Source organism: Cydia amplana, chromosome 27 (assembly GCF_948474715.1).
Source record: "Cydia amplana chromosome 27, ilCydAmpl1.1, whole genome shotgun sequence".
Lineage (NCBI taxonomy): Eukaryota > Metazoa > Arthropoda > Insecta > Lepidoptera > Tortricidae > Cydia > Cydia amplana.
The window spans coordinates 4252794-4266981 of record NC_086095.1 but is presented as its reverse complement, the minus strand read 5'-3'; the positions used below and the strand labels follow the sequence as shown (position 1 = coordinate 4266981).

The window sequence follows — 14188 nt, the reverse complement described above, 5'->3', positions numbered from 1 at the left end:
GGCATTTACGTTGCGGCATCGTTGGATGAATATTTAAGGGCCACTCCACACTAGCGTCAGTAGCGTCTCCCGAGCGTGTGCGTCTAGTCAACTCTATGGCTGCTGGAGGCAACGTTGGCGCAACTGCGTAACGACGCCATTTTTCATAGCGCTGACTAGACGCCGACGCTCAAAAGACGCTAGTGTAGGATAGCCCTACCTATAATACCCTGGACTTATTATTTCGCATAGATTTGTTAACCCTATTTTCAACATAAACTTATCTACATAAAGCATACATACATATGTATGTATGTATATATATATATATATATATATATATATATATATATATATATATATATATATATATATACCTATTCATATATTTCTCAATCTGTTCTCCATATCAATGTAATAAATATAGGTAAATAATCAATGTTAAAACGTTATAATAATAAAAAAGCTTTATAATAACTACATAATTAATATATCCATCAATAATTGAAATACTCTTACCCGAAGTTTTTAACTGAATAAATTAGATCATCCTGTAACCGCTGCACGCCCCACCCGGTGCATACTCAAACTCGGTACTCAATTAATGGCATACGCCTTAAGGAAAACCTGAGCCGCTTAAGACTTTCTTGACACGTAAACCGCACAGCGATAAGGAATGCACGGCCGATTGTGTACTCGAGTGTATTAGTTATACCCGCTAATTTATCTCTTGTAGAATTTAAGTAATCTCACTTGTAATTTTATATAAATATCGATTATCCCATGTATCACAACAATGCTTAACGTAAAATGTATCCACGAATGTCGTGTCGGTACAAACCCGATAGGGTTTCACGGCACTTTTCTGTTTGATTTATTATAAGATTTTAGTATAGAATAAAAAAAAAAAAAAAAAAAAAAAAATTCCCATGGGGTTGAGAATTTGAAGATTATATGTTTCAAATGTCAAGACCTTTCATCGGTTTAGGCATGTTTGTCAGTAGGTGTCTAAGTAACAAAACTGTATAAAAATATGGTATTTTATTGATGGTGTAAAGTTGTAAACGCCAATACGTTCTTTTCTCCTACATAAAGACATTCAAGTTAAGGACGTTTAAAGCCTGCAAATCTACGTAAACGCACAATGAAAAAGAACGTTTACTTACACAAGTGCTAGTAATTTTAAGAACCCTTTTCATACAGAATGACACATGTAGTTACGTCATTTTAGGACTGGCTTAGTGAATTCTGGTCAAAGTGGTTCGCCCACGCCGTCAGCTGATCCACATTTGACCGACTTACACTAAGTTTAAGGTCTGAGTGGACGCTCGAAGCGGAGCGTTCGGCGGGGCGTGCAGCGTGGCGTCGGGTTCACAAGTGATGTGAGCAGCGTGCACTAAGGCCGCTCCTATGCGCTTGCATTTGTTTAACATGCACGCCGCACGCCCCGCCCCGCTGCACGCCCAACAAGAGCGTCCACTCAGGCCTTACACTTAGTGTAAGTCGGTCAAATGTGGATCAGCTGACGGCGTGGGCGGACCACTTTGACCTTAGGAGCGGCCTTAGTGCACGCTGCTCAAATCACTTGTGAGCCCGACGCCCCGCTGCACGCCCCGCCGAACGCTCCGCTCCGAGCGTCCACTCAGGCCTTACACTAAGTGATAGAGTTGATTTGAGAGAACATTAAGTAGCAAGTAGTATCAGCTTCTTGAAAGCTTATAGTTGATCAAACCAATTTGTCAGTAAATAAGAACAAAAAAAAACTATACTCATCCTTTTCTTTTGGGTGCTAGTACTAGTGTAAGTCAAAGATAGTATGAGTCTCTATGTGTATGTTTGAAATGAGACAGTCCTTTGACAAACTATACATATGTGGCTTTTCTTGATGTTGACAGCGAGACAACGCTTATATATTTAGATGGTGCTGTCTCTCTCGCATGCCGGAGCGGTGTGTCTGTGTGTGTGGATCCACATTTGGCCGACTTGACAACATTAAGTAGCAAGTTGTATCAGCTTCTTAAAAGCTTTGTGGTTGTCTTTCGTTATTATATCTAATAACACTGATCTGACAGCATGTTCGGTCGTGTTTATTGGATTAAGTACATATTGTAGACAAAGCCATACTTAATATTATAAATCAATGCACGCTTAACTTAAACCTGAGATTGAGATTAGACAGTTTGAGTCCCGGGAAGGATATAGGATAGGTTTTTATCCTCATCATCATCATTGGTCTTAGCGTCTATTGCAGACGATTTATGGTGTAAAACCGGAGAGACACCCCATTATACCGCCCGGGACGGAATTAAGAAATGCAGGGATGCCCCGCAGCACCTGCATTACCCTCTCGGCTTCACTGTCTTATCCCACAGGAAAGGCGAGCCAATACGTGTGGAGACAGGTGGACTGCAGTAATCTGCCGCTTATTTCAGGTTTGACCCTACTCGCGCCTTACGGAAACGTTTTATTTTGGAGTATCCTTCTCCTAGATGGATTGCTAAACAATGCTAAGAGGACCATCTCCCCTGTGACGAAATAGCTTCTTGCTTCGTTTGTGGAGTTAGTCTCCTCGTAGCTCGTACGACATCCTTAATATGCTCTATGGAAAGCCACAAATCCTGATCTATCCGCAAGAATGACATTACTAGTGACAAACAGTCAAAACAGTGCAGTGAATGAAATGAAATGATATGAAATTCGAATAAAATTTAGAGAAGACTATAATTTTAATTATTTCTTTAGTATTCATGTGATTAAGTACTGATGGTGTCTGGCTATTCTAATTTTCGTATAATTTCATTTCACTGCAATCTTTTATCATTTGTCATGTCAATTACTTACAAGTTATGAGTGTTATGACATTAATTCTGACAGTGTATGGACTGCTTAAAATATATCTGCTCTACTTCTTCTTTAGGAAAATCTATGTAAATATGCAATAATAAATCTTCCTTAATGACAACAGAGGTTCTTATCGTTTTCTTCTAAACATATATTTTCGCCAAATCATTGGCAATAAATCTTAATTTTCTATTTCTATCTTAACTAATTTGATATAATTCCAAATACTATTAATAGCGCATACATTTACATTATAATGGACATACTCGTATAAATATGCCACTTTTATATCTAAAATCCTATCAGTCTTCTGTTACTCGAAATTAAACTTTACGGTATTTAAGAGAAGATTGGTTTTTGATTATTTTGTGGTGATAAAAAAACTTTCTAACGGCTAAAATTAATAACGATAGCGTATCGATAATTCGCTTTCACTGTTATATAGTGTGATCGAGTGGTCGAAATATCGAGTAATTAGAACTGTTAGTAGTTTTGTTTTTATTGTTGGGTACAGTCAGTTATAATTGTTTTTTAAGGTGTACGAATGTTACATACGATCTCTTTAGAGGATAAAATGCAACATTGCAAACTCATTTCACTGAATAAAGAAAGTCTTTACGAGCGGGTGTGGTGACAAATATGCGGGGCGGAGAAAAATATAAATATTAAGAGTAAAAGCGAGTAAAAATCAATTTTTAAGTAACCCACGGGCACGGGAGCCACTGGAAGTTGGCAACAAGTTACAAGAAGTTGATCTCCCTATAGACATGGTTTCTAATTTATGACAAGTTGCTGCAAATTCTTTGCCAAATCAAACGTGTTCAAGAACTAATTTCCATATTAATTAACCGGCAAGAAAAATGTTAATTAAAATACTTCAAACCCAACCTTACCTTTATTTGTCACCTTGGGCCTCCAAAACTTATCGTTATTAGTTAATAAGTTAGTAAATATTGAAATAGACAGGCCTTGTTGCTATCTTTAGTAATGTTTACCAGTTTATAAGAAACCGGTTAAGTAAGATTTAGATTCCAAAATTGTGTGCTACTGGGATATGGTTATTCAGTTAATGTGAAGACCACGCAATACATGACCTATCTTTGCTTCGTAGTTACCGTAGTTTAGAAAAAAATGGGATGTCGTCGTAAGAATGTTCCGTACATTCCACTTTTTTTAATTTTGGGGCTTACGACATTACAATCGAATAAAAGAAAATATCGTCGTTAGTCAAATGAAAGAAAAGGTTCAGGTCGTGTCATACCAGACCAGAAGATTAAGGAGTTGGCAGACTACCGGACGAGTTGGAGATTGCTCCACCGACAAGAGCACAGCTCTTAAATAGGTATAAAGAAGAAGAATACAAGACGTCATTTCACATTACATGAGCCTACTGTCCCTATAGATGGCTCACTCTACCACGAACGATTCATATTCTTATACCTTTAAACGAGCAATTCTTGTAGGTACTAATATTGTTTTTTTTTGTCAACAGATCAAGTTGGAGAGCGTGCTCGGGCTGACAGTGTCCTCCAACGCTGCTCTAGATTGTGATCCCAACACCGAGCTCGTCGCGTACCCAGCAGGGTGAGTTCCGTTGAAAGCTTTTATTACTAGCCCTTCCTAATAACTCACATTTATAGTCCTTGAGGCCCTTGAGTTGACGGTACAGGCCCCGTAGACAACATGCCAATATCTCACGCTACATAGCGAACGAAACGCAACTGTCACTGTCACACTAATATGGAAGAGTGATGGAGAGACACCAAGCGATTCGATGGCGAAGCGATAGCGTTCGTCACCTTGGCTAGACCGCCAGATTAAACAGTTTATTACCTCTCTTCCTTGTCGTAACCTCATGGCTGAGGGACGTGACGATTGTGGGCACTCTCCAAGCCGCTCTTTCCTGGGCCCAGTGCATGCTAGTCTGCAGTGCGCCGTTTGTCTCTGACGTTATTCTGTCCGCCCAACGCATGGCCATACGTCCATCCCTACGCTTCCTTGCCATGCGGTTACCATACATTAATTTCAAAAATGCTACGCTGCGAGTATTCATTTTAAAACAACATAAATTTAATTCAGCAACCAAAAACAAGACGCTTGGCGTTCGCAAAAATCTAATACGTCCTCATTGACGTACGTACCGTTAACAAGGTACCATTGGTTACATTAACATATATTTGACGATAGCCTGTCGATGTCGCCGTGCATACTAAACGGTCATTATGCAATATTTACATCAAATGCTTGAACGGTCATCGACAGAAAAGATTGCCAATCTTGGAATCTTAAAGAATTATTTCTAGTTCTTAATTGACCGAAGCGTAGCGAAGGTCTACGTTTTGACTCGGGGATTTTGCTTTTGTATGTCCGGATGTTCTCCTCTACAGGTCACAATTCTCAACCGATTCTTGTGAAATTTTGTGACCAGATTCTATGAGTAAATATTTTTTTTTTGTCGATCCCGTTTATGGAAATTTTCAAAAATGGAAGAGTTATGATACCTCGCGCTTAAACAAATAGTCGTATCGATATCATAAGAGTATTTTCTTTTTGAGACATATTTACATAGTAAATGGCAAAAAATGCAGAAAAATTGTATTGCAGGTTTAGGCGATATTTAGATATTTAGTTTGTACTCGAGAATGAGTAGCCGAATTTCGTCAGCTTAGCTAAGAACTATCTTGGCGCATTTTGTAAACAATCGCTTTTTTTGTTTGCACACAGGAAGTCTGGGTTCGATCCCCAGTAAGACATAACTTTTTGTTTTTTTTTTTCACTTAAACTTCGTATTTTTTTTAAAATAAATTAAAAGCTTTGTATTGTTGATTGATCAAACCGCTGTGTGGCGCTGTCATCGTGCACGGTCCTAATAAGCTATGCTCGCGAGGTCTACAGCTCACAGAGCCACTAGTAATATTCCTTTTCCAGGAGAAATCCCTTGTAGGATTGTTAAGAGTTCCACAGGGATCAGTGCTAAGCCCTATTTTGTTCACTCTTTACAAAATACAGGCGTTGATATAGAACTTATGCATAAATTACATACATTTGGCGATAGCATGTCACCGTGCATACTAAACGGTCGTTATGTCACATTTACATCACATGTGCGAGGGGTCATCGACTGAGAGCCATAAAAGGGCTAACATAATACAACTAACAATGCTATATGTCAAATATTTATACTAGTATTGCTATGGTTTTTTTTAATATTTGAGGGAGTTATGGAGAAATCAAGGATTTGCTTTATTACATTACAGACACCTGCAATAATAACTTACACAGCGAAGCGTGCAAAAATATCGGCCACAATCGTTTTTTTTAATACACGTGTATTTGTGCACATAAATGGATATTCCCAATTACTCAAATTAGCTACATAACGCCTTCTACTTACGCAGGAATTCAGTAGTTTACTGGAGACATCAGACAATGACGCTGTTATCATTTTGTCAGGTGTTAAATATACAATTATAAAAATATTTACTCTTTTAAACCGTTCATGCAAACTCTAAATTCAAACGATCTCGACTAACTATCGATTAAGGGCTTGACCACACCGCGCGGCCGCGCCCGCGCCGCGCCTTAAATAGGTCGTTCACCTGCGACCGTGACATGCAACCGCGAATGCCAAGGTAAATGCGACCTTAATGAGTGACGGTTATGGCGGTAATTGCAATGTTTAGCCACGGAAGGGGTGTTTATTAGTTTAAACGTAATATACAACGTGTAACATAAATAACTGAAACATGTTTGAACATAATTTATGTCGTTTTAAAATGATAGCGTAACTTAGGTGCAATTATATGCGACACAAATGGGGATGGAACGAGAGTTCGTTGTGTGACTGTGGCTTTGAAGATCAAACTACCCAGCACATTATTGAGCGATGCCCAAAGAGACGTTTCCAAGGCGACCCGGAGGACCTCTATACCAATCTGACACCTGACGCGATCGCATGGCTGCGTAGCCTCGATGTCGACTTATAATAAGTTATACTACAGTCGACTCTCGTTAATTCGAAACTCAAAGGACTTTTAAAATATTACGAATTATCGAGAGTTTGAAATATCAAATAGTTCGAAATTTTTGAGAGAAAAAATATGAAAGTTCGAATTATTGAGTAGGTAGTTTCAAATACTGATTAACTGCAATTTTTTTTACTATATACATAAAAGGTTAGTTTCGGAAGAAGTCTGAAACATGAGTTTACCTACCTCAATGCACATTGCTGAGACTGATCTGAAAATTCTTTTGCAACATCACTTGTCTTCCCACCTACCTCCACTTTTTCGATTAACTCCTTCTTTTCAGCAATCGTCAAGCATTCATACTTTTAGGACTCGTAACTAACACTAACTTTTAATATGTACACATAACCAACGAAACAGTGCAACGACGATCTTGAACTTGTCTCAAAATGTGCGGTCTATTATTACCTCTGTGAGGTCTGCAATCTGATAACTTCGAATTGTAGAGTGTTTGACGCCTATGAGTTCGAATTAATGCGTCGTTTTGTTACTTAGCGTTGATTATTTTTGTTCGAATTACCAAGAGCTTAAAAATGTATTGATTTATTTCGATATATAAAGAGATATTCTAGGGAACTCGTGATAACTTCGAATTATAGAGAGGTTCGAATTATCGCAGGTTTGAAATAACAAGAGTCGACTGTATTAGCATATATTGCCTACAATGTTACGCCATACGCTTAAATAAATACTTAAATTGTATGGCGGCGTCCAAGTTCGTGTACTCTTAAGATGAACAAAATGAGACCAGAACACCACTAACGGTAACTTGTACATCATTTGTAGTAAGAAAACATCAACCGATTGACATACGAGTGTTAACACGTATGTTACAATGTATATGTATGTTTGTCTGTGCGACCGTGAGAGAGGACGTCGCGTCCGTCATACAGACGCGGTTAGGTAGGGGGTTTAGGTGCGAGCGAAGCGATTAGCGGGGCGACAAGCAGAGCGGATTAGGAAGTAAAACACAGCGCTTGACAGGCTGTTGGCAAGCCAGTTTTAAGTATATGTAACCTTGTATGTAGTACTACAGTCACCAGCAATAGTATGTTACTATTTGAAAACCGCAAAAATATTTGACACGCTCTTATGGCTCTACAAATAAGATCGTGTCAGATATTTTTGCGGCCTTCGTTGTATAACATATTATTGCAGGTGACTGTACAACTGTGTTTCTGATCCTACACACAATGGGATATATATATGTTTCTCTCTGCGCACTAATTGTAGGTATCTCTGTTTGGCCCTATGGTTGACTGGTAGCGAACGCCGTTTGGCATTAAGTCCGCCATTTGTACATTGTTGTATATATTTTGTGTAATAAAGTTTAAATAAATAAATCATTATAATTGTAAATCCGCTATCATCGCCACCGTGGTCTCACCATTCCATACCGTCACGGATTCATCGATAACTATTCCCGGTGCGTGTGCGCCGATGGGAAACCTGACCGGCTGTGTGCGCGACAGTGGCGCCTGCTGGCGGCTTGGACGATCGTTTGGCAGTTGACAGACCAATACTAGAAAAATTTGGGTCTCCGAATTTCACATTGTTGTCACGTCGTGATCGCATTCGAATTCGCATTACTTTCGCATTTAAAATACCTATTACCAGAAATAGACCGAGAAGTCAATATGTGACGTTATCTATGAAAAGGGACCTTATTGTCGATGGCGCTTACGCCGTTATTATTAACGATGCTCCGATATAAATACAATGCCGCGCGACGCTGTGCGGCGTAAGTGCCATCGACAATATGGTCCCTTTTCATAGATAGTGCCCCATATAATAGTTACATGCATTTATTTAGTGACGCCTTGTTAATCCTAATAATTTTACATGGTGACGCCTAATCGAATAACCCCAACTGTGTGGCTAGTGGCTACCACCAGTTTGGCACTGACATAAACGCTATCGAGAACGCAACTTACTTTCTATGCATCTCGCTCGTACTCGCATATTAGTGCGAGCGAGATGTGATGATGATGACGATGATGATGGTATCCTGTTATCCCTCATCAGAGACATGGGTCTCAGAAGGGATTTCCATTTTTCGCGGTCCAGCGCGGCCTCCTCCAGCTCCGCCCAGCCGAGGCCAACTGGTGCAGCCTTCATGTCCACTGTGCGCCTCCAGGTGGTATATGGGCGACCTTGCCCCATGTTTCCGGGAATTTTCCAAGTCAGCCCCTGCTTGGATAGGTGGTTGTTTGGCCTTCGTGAAACATGTCCTATCTAGCGCCATTTCCGCAGAAGTATCTCCTTAGCTAAAGGGTTTTGAGCGAGCGAGCGAGATGTATAGAAAGTAAGTTATGCGTACCTACATGTCAGTTTTGACACTGTCAGGGACTCATGGTACGGGTACTGCTTTCATTTTACTCTTTTTAATTCTGGATATGATATGAGTATATCTTTGTTCGGCCCGGGAATATATTGGCTGCGATGCCAAGAAATGAGTGGTTTACTATATATATGTCAAACGATACGGCAATCTCTTGACCCATATTAAAATGCAGTCAGTATATCCGCAAAGCAGCAGGAAAATCATTTCATCTTGCTAAACTTACCTAATATCGTAGGTTTGATTCAGGGATGTTGCGGATGCCGATTTTTTGACATCGCGGATGCGGATGCGGATGCGGATGTCAAGATAGGTACATAAAAAACGTAAAATATTAAATTTTAGTAATTTTTATATCAAAAAACCGGCCAAGTGCGAGTCGGACTCGCGTTCCAAGGGTTCCGTACATTAAGTCCCACTCACGCTTGACTGCTAATTTCTAATAGGTTTTTTTGGCTAATGACTAAATTACCTAGCAGTCTAGCACTTACGCCGATGCTAAGACGTTCCTGTACCGACCTGTTCCACATCCGCATCCGCATTAAATCCGCATCGCTTTTATGCGGATGCGGATGCAGATGCGGATGTTGATAATAATGCGGAAGTTCCGCGGTTGCGGATGCGGATATTCGCAACATCCCTGGTTTGAATCTCGGCTCATACCAATGTGTAAATGTATGAATTATCATTTAATATTTACCATTAATAATAAATACTAATAACGTGAGCCTATAAACGTCCCACTGCTGGGCACAGGCCTCCTCTCATGCGCGATAGGGTTTGGGCTATAGTCCCCACGCTAGCCCAATGCGGATTGGGGACTTCCCATAGACCTTTGAATTTCTTCGCAGATGTATGCAGGTTTCCTCACGATGTTTTCCTTCACCGAAAAGCTAGTGGTAAATATCAAATGATATTTCGTACATAAGTTCCGAAAAACTCATTGGTTCGAGCCAGGATTTGAACCCGCCAGCCAGGATATTTACTATTACTTGAAGGAAACTATCTTTTACTAATCCCAATGAGGCCTAGCCTAGTTTGTCCTGTGGGTTGGAAAGTATGGTGGCAGTTGTTTTCATAAAAACTGAGGTCTATTCTTTGGATAATAACATGAAAAACACACATCACTAACAAATCCGAATTAAGGTAGCTACCTAAATACGTATATTGGGTGCCAAAAATCGCTACTAATATCCCTAGAGTTAGATGAAAGTTTGTGATGAAGAGTTGCAAATATTAGTCTCAATCCTAGCGAAGGATATAAGATAGTTTTTATGACAGAAATCATCAGTTAGCGTAGGCGATGTCGAGGAAAAGAGCGTTACGTTACGAGACTTACGAGTAGGTACATACGGTAATCCGGCGCTTGCAAATCCGGCACGTCCAGTAATCCGGCAGTAACACAGCCAAACGCCGGATTACAGAGCGTAGCAAATTTCATCGAAATCGTTAAGAGCCGTTTCCGAGATACCCGAAATATATATACATATAAATAAATATTACAAGAATTGCTCGTTTAAAGGTATAAGATAAGATACCAAACTCTTGACCTAATATTAAAATGCATCTGCAACGTGAAATGTCGCAGGTGGATCATCTCATCTCGCTAGCTTGCGGAAGGTACCTAATGCGCCGCGAAATGGCGTAGACCTGCGTCCGGTCGCGTATATCCAACCCCATAGAATACTGCGGCGGTGGCACGGTTACATTTTTATCGATTGTCACCATGCCTGTCACGTTCTAACAAGTATGTAAGTGCGAAAGTGACGGGCATAGTGACAGGCGTTAAAAATGGAAACATGCTGCGCCCGCTGGAGTCACAGTTTTAATTAAGCATACCTAAGTAATTATGGGCCTGGTATATCCCAAGGGATATTTATGAGTTGTTGATGTTACATGATATTAATGTTTAACGAGAGGGTCGCTTGCCGAAAGGGTTAGGTAGGTTGGATTAGCAATTAGCAAAGCCTTATAATTTATAAGAGTGTTTAGTCAGATCAGTATAGTAGTAGGTATTTTGACATTGTATTTACTAGATGCAAATAAAATGTTGTATTAAGTATTTAAGTATTCCGTTTTACACAATATTTTGTCTTTAAAGTTTTTAAGCAACGACAAAAGGTTTGAATGCCATCGTAGTGTAGATAGTCAGTAGTGCAGATGTAGTCATCTGTACATCAGTTTGATCTAAGGTGCGTAAGGAACATACGTTTACTAGTAACATGGCATACAAAATAAAGAATAAAATCCCAACATTCTTATACATTATGAGCTACACGTTTCAGTAGTCGGATGCCGGAGTACCTAAAGCCCCGTGCCAGAGAATTTGATATGGATTATACGAAATTGAAATACAAATTTGCGGGCTAGAGGGCATTTCGCTCGACTTGTTCGGGGTTTACCTGTACTTTGTGGAAATAAATATGTAATCTTCCCGCGTATCTTGAGTATTTATTTGCGACTTGCTATATTAATATTCTTTTTAGGGTTCCGTAGGTGTGTTGGTACCCTATTCGAATTACTAGGTATATAAGCTTACTATGTCCGTCTGTTTGTCAGCGGTCTCTATCTTGAGAACAGTCAAAGGTACACAAGCTGGATCCTGCAAACTGTGCGATTCCGAAAACTTATATATTCTACACCTCCAGACATTTTGCCAAAGCCAACACGTAGAGGCCCTTGACAATTTAATGAGATGTAAGCGCATGCTGCACTTGCCCGTATTTAGGGACGCACGCAGAGGCAGCACCCACCAGGGTGCAAAGACTATTGAGAGTTGATGGAATCTACAATCTAAGGTTACCTATTAGGTGAAAGCGATGGAAATATTAGTTTCATTGTTATGTATTGATTGTTGATGAAAACAGCCTAAATATAACATACATACATACATATAATCACGCCTATTTCCCAGAGGGGTAGGCAGAGACCACGGATTTCCATTTGCTACGATCCTGACATACCTATTTCGCTTCCGTTACTTTCATAACATTCCACATACACGCTCGCCGGCTTAGGGCCCTTGATCTGGCCTATATATAAGGTGAACCTTTTCCTATTACAGATGCACGGTGGTCCTCTACAACGTGCGCAAGAACCGTCAGACGCACGTGCTGAACGCGTCAAGGAAGAGCGTCACATGTGTCGCCTTCAGCCCCGACGGCAGATACCTCGCCACCGGGGAGTGCGGGCACGCGCCCGCCGTGCGGGTGTGGGACCTACAGGTATGTTCGAGGTTCACTCGTATTTGTGTTTATTCTCTCGGGGTTCAATGTATATAACGTGCGCAAGAACCGTCAGACGCACGTGCTGAACGCGTCAAGGAAGAGCGTCACATGTGTCGCCTTCAGCCCCGACGGCAGATACCTCGCCACCGGGGAGTGCGGGCACGCGCCCGCCGTGCGGGTGTGGGACCTACAGGTATGTTCGAGGTTCACTCGTATTTGTGTTTATTCTCTCGGGGTTCAATGTATATAACGTGCGCAAGAACCGTCAGACGCACGTGCTGAACGCGTCAAGGAAGAGCGTCACATGCGTCGCCTTCAGCCCCGACGGCAGATACCTCGCCACCGGGGAGTGCGGGCACGCGCCCGCCGTGCGGGTGTGGGACCTACAGGTATGTTCGAGGTTCACTCGTATTTGTGTTTATTCTCTCGGGGTTCAATGTATACAACGTGCGCAAGAACCGTCAGACGCACGTGCTGAACGCGTCAAGGAAGAGTGTCACATGCGTCGCCTTCGGCCCCGACGGCAGATACCTCGCCACCGGGGAGTGCGGGCACGCGCCCGCCGTGCGGGTGTGGGACCTACAGGTATGTTCGAGGTTCACTCGTATTTGTGTTTATTCTCTCGGGGTTCAATGTATACAACGTGCGCAAGAACCGTCAGACGCACGTGCTGAACGCGTCAAGGAAGAGTGTCACATGCGTCGCCTTCGGCCCCGACGGCAGATACCTCGCCACCGGGGAGTGCGGGCACGCGCCCGCCGTGCGGGTGTGGGACTTACAGGTATGTTCGAGGTTCACTCGTATTTGTGTTTATACCCAAGTGGGTTCATAGTCCTAATACTAGTACAAATTACCTCCAATTAAATTTAAATCGTAATGGGGTTGGCCAGTCGAAGTATTTAGCAGATGGCGCCATCATAACTTGCCTTGTCAATCCCTAGAATTGTGTTTTTTAGGGTTCCGTAGCCAAATGGCAAAAAACGGAACCCTTATAGATTCGTCATGTCTGTCTGTCTGTCCGTCTGTCTGTCCGTCTGTCTGTCCGTCCGTATGTCACAGCCACTTTTCTCCGAAACTATAAGAACTATACTGTTGAAACTTGGTAAGTAGATGTATTCTGTGAACCGCATTAAGATTTTCACACAAAAATAGAAAAAAACAATTAATTTTTGGGGTTCCCCATACTTCTGAAACTCAAAATTTTTTTTTTCATCAAACCCATACGTGTGTAAAATCAGCTAACTGGTTTGAGCTTTGAACATATTGGATTTTTAACAATCCTTGCTCTACCTTCTCACGAATAAACTTGTACTTTACATCAATGTGTTTCGATCGTTGATGAAACACCGGGTTGCTTATTAATTTAATAGCAGCTTGGTTATCCACTAACAGAGTCATATTATTAAGAGATTCACCTAAGTCAATCAATAATTGTCTTATCCATAAAAATTGTTTTGTGGCTTCACAGGCAGCCATAAATTCAGCTTCCATTGTAGACAAGGCAATGGTTTGTTGTTTTCTACTGGCCCATATAATTGGACCGTTATTCAATAAGAAAATATATCCACTGGTGGATTTCCTTGATTCAGTGTCACTTGCATAGTCTGAATCGCAGTAACCAACCAGGCCTGAGTTTCCTTTATACTCTATACCAATGTGTTTGGTTGCTATTAGGTATCTTAAAATACGTTTTACAGCTTTTACATGCTCTATGCTTGGATTATTGACATAACGACATACAATATTTACTGCAAATGAAATGTCCGGACGAG

The 14188-nt window shown here is 41.0% G+C and overlaps 1 protein-coding gene across 1 annotated transcript in view; it reads left to right on the top strand.

The window, feature by feature from the left end:
* Positions 1-14188, top strand: part of LOC134660500 (mitogen-activated protein kinase-binding protein 1) — a 127416-nt gene that overhangs the window by 53083 nt on the left and 60145 nt on the right. The window contains exons 3-4 of the mRNA XM_063516271.1: positions 4313-4404; positions 12254-12413. Of these exons, the coding sequence (XP_063372341.1) occupies positions 4313-4404; positions 12254-12413 (252 nt within the window). The remainder of the gene's footprint in view (positions 1-4312; positions 4405-12253; positions 12414-14188) is intronic.